The 13,854-nt window shown below is 38.6% G+C and overlaps 1 protein-coding gene across 1 annotated transcript in view; it reads right to left on the bottom strand.

Moving 5' to 3' along the window:
* Positions 1 to 1,388: 1,388 nt before the first annotated feature.
* Positions 1,389 to 13,854, bottom strand: part of PPP2R5A (protein phosphatase 2 regulatory subunit B'alpha) — a 46,837-nt gene continuing 34,371 nt past the window's right edge. Inside the window, exons 7-13 of the mRNA XM_071578169.1 lie at positions 12,983 to 13,091; positions 10,577 to 10,630; positions 6,610 to 6,660; positions 5,561 to 5,680; positions 5,355 to 5,482; positions 3,179 to 3,280; positions 1,389 to 2,593 (exon numbers count right to left, since the gene is read on the bottom strand). Coding sequence (XP_071434270.1) covers positions 2,467 to 2,593; positions 3,179 to 3,280; positions 5,355 to 5,482; positions 5,561 to 5,680; positions 6,610 to 6,660; positions 10,577 to 10,630; positions 12,983 to 13,091 — 691 coding nt within the window. The 3' untranslated portion in view covers positions 1,389 to 2,466. The remainder of the gene's footprint in view (positions 2,594 to 3,178; positions 3,281 to 5,354; positions 5,483 to 5,560; positions 5,681 to 6,609; positions 6,661 to 10,576; positions 10,631 to 12,982; positions 13,092 to 13,854) is intronic.

Here is a 13,854-nt window from a genome sequence, read left to right as displayed (position 1 = left end):
CAGCTCAGAGCCCAGTGCTTCCCCAAACACTTGTGGAACAGGCACTCAGCATTGTAAGAGAGAGACAACTGAGCTTTCTTGATTCCTTGCAGTCAAAGAAACACCCAAGTGTTCCTTTAACAAATGGTATTACAGCAGATGTATTTTGGATTTTACAAAAACACATTTGGAAAAAACAATTAGATCAGGTACCTATGGATCCTCTTCCTCCTGACAGATCCTACTGCATTTTTATTTCTTTGCTAGCCAGAGTTCAGAGAAGGTAAGGTGGAAGACAACTTAGGCACAGCTGTGGGGGTTAAGTAGGAGTTGTCATTAAATAAAGGATACACTCCTTTCTGCAGTATGTACTTTTTCCCTGCCTCCATAAATTCCCACAGCAGTCCACTTTAGTCACTACGTCTTCAAGATGTTTTGTTTTATAAGGAAATGTTGTTACAAGAGCAGGCCCAACAATCCTAGCCAAGAAACCTTTCTTTTATATACCTATTTATAGGACTGCTTCTAATTGGAAGGGTTGCACAATTTGGGAAGGCCTCTTACCACTACTGTGTTGTCTTTGTATTACTTAAGTTTGATGCCTGTAACTTTTTGAACAACTTGTAACCGTTACAACTGTCAGTGATTTGGTCCTTCTATCCCTGCAAGGTGTTTGGTTCCCCAACATTTGTCTAAGTTACTTCCTTTAGGCTGTAGGACAGCTGAAAACATATTGTGTCACAAATTGAGGGGTTTATTCTTCTAAGTGCAAAAACAGCACTGAAGCACTGAACTGAGGTGAGCTGTGCCTGTGTGATTGTCCTCTCCCTTCAAGAAGCAGCACCATGAAAGGTAAAGGATTCCTCTCCCTGCCAAATTTTGGGCAGCCAGCTACCATGGAAGAGCTTACCTTGCTCAGCTGATTTTGTAGCTCTTTTATATAAAATGGACAGTTAAGAGAGTAGCAATAATTAGTTTTGATCTGCCAGAGCTGCTGGAACAGTAAACCTCTTCAGGCAATACTGGTGCCTTATGCTCTCTAGAAACAACTACTTAAGAAACAAAAATTAAACAACAGTGAAAGTGTAATGAAGTCAACTCAAATAGTGTAGCAAATACTTCCCCTCACCCCAGAAACATCTTGAACAATGTCAGTAAACAGTGTCAGTAAACCAGCCTCGCAGGAGGTAAGGGAAGCCCAGGACACCTGACTCAGATTTCTCACCACCACAGAGCAGAGCCTTCTACCCTACTCACCAAAACCCCAACACCCTGTGGCTCCAATACTTTTGCCACTCAGTGAAAAGCCACAGCTTAGTCAGAGACTTGTGCAGTTAAAAAAGTTGTTCACAACAGCCATTCTAATTCTCCTGGACTTCATAAACACAAAGATGTGAGGTACAGCACTAAATAAAAACATAAAGACTTTATTGAATGCTGCTCAATTCCCCAAAGATCTTTCATTACAAAATTTATCCACACAACTGCAATTTAAGAGATTGGAATGGTACTCTGAATAAAGATGTGAAAAATACTTGATCAAGTAAACAGACAAGACTTCTATTGTCAGCTTTCCATTTTTAAGAAACAGACTGCATTTTCTTTAAAGAAAACAAGGAACTATTTCTTGACGTTCACTTTCCTCCTTGCTATTAAAAAAAAATAGCCAATTTTGGTCTCTTCTTCAGTCCATGAGATGCTAAAACTAACACAGAAACATCCAGGATAGTCTGTGAGAGAGATCTGCAGGGTCCTTGGGCGGATGAAGAGCATCATTGATGGGCTCTCTAGAGGAAGCTCCATTCTCAGCTGTAGCAGGAGGAAATCCCTAACTAGCCCAGGACCAAGACAGAGCAGGAATGGGGTAGAGGCGCTGGCCACCCCAACCTGTTGCAGCTGACTCTCTCTCCCTACCTTGCCTCCTTCTAATGTGAGCATTATATAAATCTAAATCTGAATCCAATCAGGAATTCAAGGACAGCACCGTATCTGAGTTCCTTCCAATGCTGTAAGGGGCACATACTGAATATCTCAAGTTACTGGTAACGTACCTTGGTTTTATTTGAGAAAATACAGCACAACTAGAAGCCTTTTCTATCATCTTAACCAAAGTATGCAGCAATGTGAAAAGCACATACAAAACAAGGAAAAATGTGTACATAGCAAACTATACCACCTATGTGCAACACAATCAAAAATTCAAGTCATAATTCTCACCACTCCCGTAATTATTTCACTTATTAAGGATGATGATAATTCAGTTCTATGAAACGTTGGAAGTGACAGTCTATCAATAATTAGACAAATTTACAATATGTTGTGGTAATGACATCACTTAACTGCTGTATTTAAATTCAAATCTTTACATTTGCCAGAGAAAAAAATTGGCTGTTTCCATTATACTGATGAGGTTTCTTTTGCAAATCCTTATATATTTCAAAAGGGTACAAAAAAAGAATGTCTGCCGAGTAGAGGTGGTCATTTCTTTTATTTGGCACTTGTATTATGTGCATTAAGCACATTGTGAGTCTGCTTTTCTGCCATTGCCTTCTTAAGCTTTAACTCCTCTAGCCTTCTCCACAACTCTTCACGTTCCAATTCCTTCTTTTTCTCTCTGTAGAAAAGAGTGAAGGATCCATTTCAGATGTGTTTTAAGTACAATCTGGAGATGTAGTAACTTAGCTGTGACTTACATCTAGCAGTTTATCTTGTAAGTTTTTCTCCAAAGCTATTTTTAGCGACAATTAAAGTTTAATTAATTAAAAAGTGAGCGTACAAATCAGTAATGGTTAGTGGTGAAACCGTAGCTTTGCTCCAGCAAACGCAGACAATTGCTGCAGTGTGGCCTTGCACAGACAGCTGCAGTTCTAAGAAGCTTCTTTATCAAATGCAAATTAAAGGACTAAGCATTTTGTGGGGAGAAGAGCACAGCTACTGAAAGGAGACTTGGCACATGGTCTCAGCTGGCCAAGGATAACCCACACCCTGCCTCTCTTACTCCAGCAGTGTTGCTTAGTAGGTTAGTAGGGTAAGACATGTTTTTGCTGAGCTATGAAGCATTCTCCAGAGCTCAGCTCTCTTCAGACATCCCTGAGGCAGCACAGCCAGCAGCAGCTGAGCCCACAGCCACAACAGCAAAGTAACATCTAAAATTATAGCTTTGATGCACTCAATGGGCATTTGAAAAAAGAACCAGTACCTTTGCCTTTCTGCTTTGTATGAGCTTGTGAGCTCATCAAAAAGCTTGCCATTCATTTCCATCAGGGTTTTCAGCACATTGTATACCAGTGCCACAATGGTTCTAAAACAGAAGGAGAACAGCCATTACAGTTAATGACAAAATTAATTCAATCATCACGTCCTTGATTTCTTTTTTGGACTCTGAGCTTCTAATTCAAGATAATACTGTAACATCAGGGACTTCCTGAAATAAAATCCTTTTCATTTTACTAATTTACAGAGGAAATTATAGTATAGTCAAACATTTTTTGAAATGGTTATTTACCCTTAAATTCCTGACTTCTGTAATTTGTGCAAGATATAATTATTCATGCTGTGGCTGTACTCTAAAGCCATTCAATCATGTTAAATCTTTAATAAACCAACAACTTTGTAATATTTGAGTAATGAAATATGAGAGTCTAGAAAAATAAAACTTCTGGCTAATAGCTTCAAGAAGGCAGCAGAGGAACCACAGGCATGTGGTTTAGCACAGCCACACAAAGCTCTCCCAGCAGAGTTTCTGGCAGTGTTGTTGCACATGCCCTGTTAGAGAACTGAATTGAGAACATCAGATGATGGCTTTGGGTACCTTAGTTTCTTTTAAGAAACTCAACAGTATGAGCAATAGTGGCTGTGTGCTACGTATTTATTTCCACATTAGGCATCACCCTTTTTGTGAAAGCATTCGTATTTCAATAAACTATCTTAAGCATTGTGGTGCCTATCTCCTTTAAACACACTCAGTTATAGAAAGACATAAAAAACCAGCAATAAAATGAAACATTAAAAGGTGCCTGTCATTAAGCTTACCACTAATCAAAAAGTAGGTAAAATGTCTTCCCCATCTTTTCCCTCACTAGCAGTTCCCCATTGACTACGAGGCTGCAGCCCTGTGACCTTGAAAAATGAGTTTTAAAAACCCCTGAGGAAGTAATCAAAGGACCAGGTTTGCCTTTTCAGTACACTGTCCCTCATGGCACTAGGAAATCCCCAGCTGTTCACCACAGCCCTGCACTCATTCAAAATGTGCAGTATGCTTTGCCTGTTTACACACTTTTTAAATTTTTTTTTTGTACCCTGGCTTTCAAGTGGTTTGAACTCAAAAGCTTATTCAGGGTTTTGGTTTTCTGACAGGAAAATCTTGAGTGTGTAGTTAAGTTCATATCGGAGAGCCAGATGGATATAAGCATGTTTTGCTGCCCTCCAAAACATTCTAAAACCAAAGTCTTAGACTTTCTTCCCTGAACGTCCTTGCCCACAAGGTATGCAACTACTCTGTCTTACTGCCTGCATAAAGAGCAACTTCGTCTGCAGACAGGGAAAGAGGGACAGCCTCCAAATTTGGTGAGGTCCCAAATATCTTGATACTGCAATAACTACTCCCCAAAATTTATATTCAGTCTCAGCTGCTACGTTTGCAACTAGACACACCATCCAGACAAATTCAGAGTAATTTCCAAGCCTCCAAGGGCTTAAACCAGGACATCTGATTTACTCCAGGGCTGTGGGAGGCTCCTGCTCACTCTGGCTTTTGCCTGCACAAGCTTCACACTGCACACTGATTTGTGTCTCAGTTCAGGGTGCTGACACCAGCACATTTGGCTTTTTAGTATTTCAATACCATTACTGCTTCTTTCAAACATGATCTAAAAATACTAATATTTAACTTGTGGCATTAAATATAATATGAAGTAGTCACTCATTTCTCAGTCCTACCATCCTTTACAGTGGTAGGAATTACCCTTCTCTGAGAGTATCTTTTCCCCTTCTTACCTCACTGGGCAGCAATAACTACTTACAAAGACACAGAATTTTATTCATTTTAAAGTGGTAAAGGACAGTAAAGCATAAATATAGCAGAAGCAACCCTCAGAAATGGTTTTGCTCTAAATAGCATTGATCTGCATTTTGAACTAACACATAGGATGAAATGTGGTTACAGTATGAAGGCCATCATCCAATTTCCTCACAGTTTTTCAATAAATTACAGGTCTCCATCGTAACAATGCAGAACAGTGAAAGCACCATACAGCTGACAGTGGTGTTCTTCTGATTTAAGTAAGAAAGAAGTCACATTTTCAAGCTCACAATCTAACCCTGAAACAGTGGACAATTTATTTGTGGTACTATAAACAAAGTTAAGCATTACATACTGATTCCAGTGTTCTTTGGAGATCTTGTACAAACTGCCAAACATAATTGGTAAAATTTTATCGATGTTCTCTTCAATCAGGCTAAGAATATATTCATTATTCCAGAAGTACAAAGCTCTTTCTGCAACCTGAAACACAAAGTTTAGGGGTCAACAACCATAAAGTAAGTTACTACATGGTGGTTTTTTAAATTTTTTTTTATTTACCTGAAAATGTGAACTTGACACGCTCTTGGATATTTGCTTAAATAAAGGCTCTTCTATTTTTTTGAATTGTGTTGGTTCTATTACATCTAAGATTTCTTCAATTTCACCTAAAAACATTACCTGTGTGCATAAAAAATCAAAAATAGATGAGACTGTTCTATATCACCATTGTAAACAGAAACAAAACACAGCTTATACATTAGTCATGAGTCCTGCAAAACACACTGTCTATAATTACAACCCATTAGACATCCACAGGGTTTCTGCAGCCTAAAAGAAGTCAATCATCAATTTCTGCTACCAGGTTACAGCTTTCCTCTCGGACTCCTTTAGTTGTAAACACTCTCAATACTTCACCCAACTGCTGCAGAAAATAAGCATTTTATTTCAAGAATGGCTGCAGAGATTACAATTATCCACGATCTCTAAAATGAGTTTCCAAGTGCTGAATTGTTAATTCCCATATAAAATTGCAACCAGCAGAACACTGAGTAGGCGGCACAGAAAAATTTAACACTACTCAAAGAAACAGGAACAACAGAGTTCAGGGATCCCACTTTTAAAGAGCTATTGGGGATGTAACCTGGTGGCATAAATCAAATTCCTGTTTTTTAAACTCTTTTTAACCAGATAGGAGAAACCAGAATAAAAATTAATTTCACGTGACCATTTAAAATGATTTCCATACTACAAAAAAAGAAAGTATGTTTGCTTTACCAGACACTTGCTCAGCATCTCAAACATGTCACACTGTAGATGACTACCTCCAACTTGATCTGTATCTACTAAAGTATTTCTCACCTCAGAAAATTGTTTCTCTATACAATATCTTAATTAGAATGCAACTTTGAATATAGTTTTAAAATAATGAGAACAGAGACATAAAAACAGTCACAGCGAGTGTCATGACAGAGGCAAGTGCCTTAAAAAGATTCAAGAACTGCAATTGTTCTGCAAAATCTCTTGAGCACAGCAGAGGGAAGGTTTGTGAACCTGCCCCACAACATTTTACTTTGCAGCAGACACCAGAAACAAGAGACAAAACCAACCTCTTTCTGACTGCATGTTTTGGGCCAAAATTTGAGCAGTCCTCTGATTACCTATATGGAAAACACAAACAAGTTAGAGGAGAACACGTTTCTGTTACATAACTGATAAGATTAAAAAAAACCCACTAGTTTAGTTTTCCTTATCCAGAGGTTCAGTGTAAACTGAATACAGCTAAATGTAGTTCCACTGAAAATAAGCACTCATTTAAGTATTTATCTTGGTTAGGTTATCAGAATAACTTAGATCCCTATCACTTCCATGTCTGCGATTATCTGTTCACACTCCGTTCCCAGTACATACATTATTTGATAGGATACTGATCATATCAAAGCATCATGATATGAAGTTAACCTCCCAGTAACAAAATTTTTCTTGTCTTCTACTCATCTGTACTTTGGGGAGCAACTGCCTTGGCACCAAAGGTTTGAAGCCTGAGAGGACGCAGTATAAGCTGCCTACACAAACAAGGTTCTACAGAGGAGCCATGGCTCTGCTAGAATTTGCAATGTTAGACTGGAAACTAAAGTAAGAAAGATGTGAACTTGCAGAGAAAATTTATTCCAATATCTGTACTGGAAACTACCCTACACGAGACTGGAAAAAAAACCTGGCAAAATTAATTGGAAAGTACAGCCCCCAAGAGGAAGGGGGGGAACACAGCAAAGAAAGGCTAGAGGCAATTTTCCTAGAAATGAAGCATCTCAGATGACATCTAAATTACAAAATTAATGCTGTCTTGAGGGAAAAAAATAGCTGTAACTATGTTTCAGAAGCAGAAACATTCTCAGAGCCTTATGAGCTTTTATTCTCAGGAAAGGACTTCTATTTTTGTGATACTACAGCACCTAATTGATCATATCCAAAGGGAAAACTTATTCAACTACTTGAATACCTTCCATATTTGCTTTTTGTCATGTTGATTTTTTTCCTCCAGCCTTCCAGCTGGCTGTTTTATTCAGAACTACATGTACTACCAAAAGTGGCTTTCCAGAAGAAAAAGTCAGTATGACTTTAAGTGCCCACAAGTCTTTTTCCTAGGATACTCACATATCCTGCTACTACACAACTCACTGTCGCTTCAAATGACACTGAGCAAATGCAGAAGCCTCGGGCAGCTGGTAAAGTTCTATGCTCATATCCACAAAAACAGAGCAAGTTACAAGGAAAGAACAGATTCCTCACAGCGCCTTGACCACACATACAGTTGTACCAAGCTGGCTGGAAGATGTAGACCACTGGAATATTAACAGCAGCACTTGACACTGATGAAGGAGCAGGAAGCCATGGTCAGCACGCACAGGTGACAACTTCGTCCTCCCTGGACTGCTCCACTGGTACTGCCCTGGCCCCCTCGCTGCTCCACGGATGCAGAGAAGAGCCCGGGCAGGTGGCACAGTGAGGGGGGAGGAGAAGTTTTGAGTTACCCCATTTCCCTGCAGTTACCAGACCAGGCATTGCTTCACTCGCTTGCTTCTCCTCCACTCTCAAGGAGTCAGACTTGCATGAATGAATTACATTTATTTCTCTAGATTAGTAATTTAAATTTGTGTATGTAAAAACACTTTAAATCTAGGCCCATTGTGTGTCAATTAGCTTGTAACTGAGTGACTCTCATATACTATTGAGATTCCATAGTTCTAAAGAACAAACTCAAATGTTTCCTGGTATAATAGTCCATTCTGCTGGTATCTTTCCTTCCTTTGGAGTAATCCAAGTAAGCCAAAACACTTCAGAGGAGCGTATTTGCCAACAAAAAGGTCTGAGAACCTACCATACAGCCTTAACTGGAACACTAATTTACTGGTCTCAAGAGCCTAAAATCGAGCGTGCTAGTAAAGTCCACCTTTCAGCACATGTTACTGCAAGAGTGTCTGCTGATAAAGAAATAGCAAGTTGAAGAATAACAGTGCACACGTCAAGAAGATACCCAGTCCCTGCTCCTCCTTGCTGGAATACTGGTTTTCAGCATGACTCTACTTTTATGTTAAAAAGCCAATACATGCACATCTATGTTCATAGATTTTATTCAAAGAAGTAGCCAGCATGAATGCAGATCTGAAATCCTGTAGCTCTTACTACATGAAAGGATTAATCTTTGCTGAGCTACAGAATTCCCATAAAGTGACTTAGAACAGTAGGCACCTGCTAGAAAACTTGTTCCACGTACAAGGACTGCACGTTTAGCCTGGTTTCTTCAATGTAAATGCCATTGCACTTAGCAGGGTTAGGTAACAAACTCTTCTTGTCAGCTCTGCAAACATCAGCACTGACCCGAGGCAAACTACCATAGCTACAAGAGCTCAGATTGAATGTCCTCTAAACTGACCCTGAGTGACAATTCCTGCCAGAAAAATAACAGTAAGGTATGCGTGAAGACAGCCTTCTGATGGAGTTCTTAAAATACTACTTGACCTAAAGCCAAGAAAAATTTCCAATGTTATCTCATCAGTTGCCCCAAATTTTAACATTTACTTTTCAAACATTTCAGAAAGTTTCTTTAAGTTTCACTTCTTATCATCTTATTAACTTTAACTTCTCTATAAAGCAAGTTTTACTATGCACTCAGAGTAACAACCAAAGCAAACACAAGCAGTGACTCTGCAGTGAGTTCTTACACTCCCTCCATTCTGAATTTTTCTTTACTCCTTTACTAACTAAGAGGCAATCAGAATTGCATATACTACAGTCCAGATGAGCCACAGAATTGCATGATGGCACTCCTACCTCAAAGCCTTGCCTCCCTCACTTCAAAGTCCAAGTTTGGATTCTGCATCACACTTCTGTAAATTCATGTCAGGAAGTTCTGACTTGGTCATGTTGTCACTTCATTCACTCTTGCACGTTTTTATGTAATACTACACAATTTCTGCTCACATATCAACTTTAACTGTCAAAATGCCTGAGTTGTTTTATCACTTGGCTTAAGGAATATGGGTTATGCAATTCCTTTCTCCTCACCCTCTCCCACAAAGTAACCTTATTGACCAGTGTAGCTGGGAACACTGCAGCACGGGGGGGGGGGGGGGGGGGGGAGATGCTTCAAGCACACAAAGCAAGTTGCTTGGTATCTTCCACCACCTACAGAATAACTTGTCAGCTGATGAGTAACATCAGAACCGAGGTGGCTGTGCAGAAAACAAGCTTGCACTGAAAGACCAGTGAAGATCAGTGTTGTTTTCCCAAAGCTATTTATCTTTTTTTCTTTATAGAATTTGCACAAGCGCTTCATTTTTCTGTCACAAGAAGACATGAAGTACTTAAACCCAGCATAGTCCTAGTGGAAATATTTCTGATTGTCCAACTGAAACCAGTTTCTGCTGTGGCTGGCCTGTGTTCCCATGAGCTGCTGCACTGCCCTGAGCCTCTGCTCCTTTTTATGAGCCCTGGAAAAGCCTCTGCATGAAGCACTGCAAAACCATTTTTAGCTGAGCTGTCAATATGTATCATGGGAGACTGTCTGGCAAAAGCCACTGATGCCTGAAGCACCTGTATTGTGACTGCCAAGAGGCACCCTGGGAACTGAAGAGACAGAACAGTAACAGCGCCTTTAGAATTTCAGAGTTCTGTCTAAATAAAGTGTTATTATTTTCAACTTTTGTTTTGGGATTGTTTATACCCTAAAACTTCATCCAGTGGCTAAGCACAAGCAACCAATACAAAAAACATAGAAATTTTAGTTCTTATAAGAAGAAAATACAGTTGTGACAAGCATAGCAGTTTGCATGATAGAGCACAGATTTAAATAACATTTTGAACCACGAACACCTTGGCCACAGGTTAAGAGATAACTGCCCTTCCAGCATTTTCTTAGTAACTGTTCTAATTTTTTTTACCCCCAAAAAACCCCCACCTATGGATATTTAATCAGGATAGCACAGACAGCAGTACTATATGATTCTAACAAGTTACACTGTAATATTTAATTTAAATTAAAACCAGAAAAACATTCAACTGAAAAACACTTACAGGCTCTGTTAAAGTTGTATCTTTTTCCAGGAACTGTACAACACAATAGGCGAGCTAGAATGTAAGTCATATGATTATTTAGTTTAAACAGACACTGTTTAGACATCGCAGCATTAACTATCACAACTTCTCATAGAAGCACTTCAGATCATGGAGGGGAACCCAACCCAAAATATCCCTACATATTAGTCCAAACTAAACAAAACAGCAATTAAAGCAGCAAGATATACAGGCCTGCTATATCTTACAAAAACTTCCTGCATACCAAAAATCATCTTTATTTTCCATCCTAGAAGAAAATTACTTTTAAGCTTGACAGGTATTTCCCTAACTCAGATTTTTCTTAACATCAATTCCTATATTAACATTACAAAGCTATCATTTTCAAACATCTATATTTTCAGTAAAAGACAAGTTTTAGCACAGGTTTGACTGGACACACGTGGCATACTGCTCAAACACCAGACATCTACAGCACGCAACATTCAGTAGTAAGATTACAGTGAAAGAATTTTAAGCCATTCCACAGCCACAAGAGCTTAGGCAGCTGAGTGTCCTGTCCCAAAGCAGAAATGGCCAACAAGTGCCCATGAAAAGCTGTAAGAAGGGGGAAGCATAATGGAATCAAGTCACCAGCATTGCTCTCCCAGCCTCCAGTGGTTTCTGGGCCGAGGGCTTCTCAGGGCAAGGTGTGATATTTCATGTTATATAATTACTTCTAGTTTAGTTAATTAGTGCACAGCCAAGTAACTAAATAGCCACCCCATGCAGAAAACATAAAAGAATCCTATTAGTGAAGAAGTTACAATCCTAGATTCCATTAAGACAGATTTTAAGAAGTAAAGAGTATTTTTCAATTAGCAATATAAAGCAAGGACAAAAAATTGTACACATGTGTTACATTTCACAACCCAGAACGCTTCAAGTATTTCCTTTTTTTTTTTTTAATCCCTGATACCAAAGCAGATAATTACAATGCTGGAATTGCAACAGGTCTAATTTACGTCTTTTACCCTGCGGCTATAGATGTATTTGTGTAGATTCAGAAAATCATGAATGTCACACATTAATCTCATAAAATCCATTATATATATTTTTGGTACAGTATTGCTTTACTGTTCAAAGACACAAAGACTCAAGTGTAATTCAGCTTTAAGGCTTTCACTTTCAAGGGTGAGCTACATTTGCACTGCAGCAACAAAGCAACCAGGCCATTTGAGATTGACAAGCAAATTTAAGGCTGGCTCACACTTTTGGGATAACAGGAAACCAGGAACACACAGTGCTGGGTGTGTGTGCAAGACACTAATGTTCTATGGAGAGACCATAAATGGAGCGGCCTGGTCAGCAGACTGAACAGTACTTTCAGGTACACAGTACAACTGAATTAATAGGGAGGGCCCCTTTCAGATACCCATGAACCAGAGTTAATGTATTCCATTAAAAAAGGACAGCTTGCTGTACTGATCTGTCCCTGAAAACACCTTTGGGAGGCGACTGGTCCCTTTTTTTATCACTGACTCATGCCAGGGAGGAGCCTACTGCACAGCAATAAACCACGAAGACAAGTGATTCAATTAATTTAAAACTTCATATGCGAATTAGGAATTAACTGGGCTCTTGACATGATCCTGTTTGCGGACTACACAGTCATAATGATTTCACTTTAATTAGAAACTCACTTCTTGGTATCTCTAGTCTGTAAGGAGCTGTATTAGTGAGCTGAATTACAAAGCAAGTTTTAATTAGCCACAGCAGAATTACTTGCAGGTTTGCGTCAAATATATTGAACAATCAAGTGCCATATGTCTGGAAAGGATACAGATTATCCCTCAAGTGAAATGCTGAATGTCTGTGGCAAGTATGAGAATCAAAGTCAGATGAAGAACTGCAGCATTCTGACAGCGTGTCATGGATCTACATAATTTCTGGCTGATCCAGAGAGCCACTGTGCATTTCTGCCATTTATAAATGGAACAACATTGGCCTTCCCACTCCATCACTGGCATGGCTTGAGAAATAAAGAGCACTTCTGAAATAAGTACCTGGCCATACTACAGGTTCCTTTATAAACACCATTTAGGTTACATAAAGGAAATGACAACAGCACAAGGTTTTGGGATTAAATGAAGCTTGAAGTGTGACAAGACTACAAGCAAAAAAACTTGCCACTTTATGACATAACTGACTCACCGTTACATTCTTTCACTTGTAATATATGCTAAATATTACATCAAAACTAACATTTAAATATAAGATCTATAAGAATATTTTTAAAAATATATGACTGTGTGACTGAGTTTGCAAGCATTTTTGAATACTGATAACATTCTGCTTTAAGATTTCATTAGTTTCAAATGCAAATACAAAAAACCCCACCACTCTTAGAAAGAGGCAAACACTTACCTGTGCATGAAACAAAGCTAATCCCTTTGCAGTGTGCATGGGAATCAGAACTTTCATAAGGAACTGTTTGTGTTCTGCTTTCAGTGGCAGTGCAAACCCATTGATAATACTGAAAACATGAATAAGCAGGATTTATTTTTAATTAGAAAATATTTTTCCTAGCAAGTCAATAATTTCTGTAAGTTCAACAGACACTCCATTTCTGACTCTGTTTCTAAATCTGATTATTTTGAAGCCACAAAATAGCTCTACATATGCACAAACTTTAAAGTTTTGGTATCCTGAGAGTTTAGACTCTTGGTAGGAATATCAGAGAACCACAGCACAGCACAAATAATACTCATTAGATGAACTAAAGTATATTTATCATGACCTCCATTAGGTAAAATCATCTATAGTAAGTCTTGATGCTGTTCAACTGTAAAGCTTAGAAAGATGCATCAAGAAGCTGATCCATTTCACCCACCACCACCAGCAACTTGCAGAGAAAAAAGAACAGATGTCATACAACTTTCAACTATTTTAACAGTGCAGTTTGAACATTTGTTTTGAGACTGTTGAACAACCTTTCCCTTCGAAAACAAAATTCACAAGTTATGTCATTGATTCAGTCACCTTATATTTAAGAGCTGATGAGCTATAGAACAGACAAAAGTCTTGCAGGAAAAGGTTGGTTTCTTTTTCCCTCTTATATTTTATGCAAATCTGAGAAAATAATTGTATCCCTTTCACTTGATTTTCATGAAAATTTGTTCCACAATAGCTTTGCAATGTTTGTATTTTCAGTTGGACCAGTAGTATTTATAGAATTTTCTACTGTGAAATATGTGTGACAATTTTGGAAAACGGTAAAAAAAACTACCACAGAAAAA

The sequence above is a fragment of the Pithys albifrons genome, chromosome 2 (genome assembly GCF_047495875.1).
Source record: "Pithys albifrons albifrons isolate INPA30051 chromosome 2, PitAlb_v1, whole genome shotgun sequence".
Taxonomy (NCBI): Eukaryota; Metazoa; Chordata; class Aves; order Passeriformes; family Thamnophilidae; genus Pithys; species Pithys albifrons.
The sequence above is the reverse complement of the archived record's forward strand: the minus strand, read 5'-3'. Positions and strand labels throughout refer to the sequence as shown.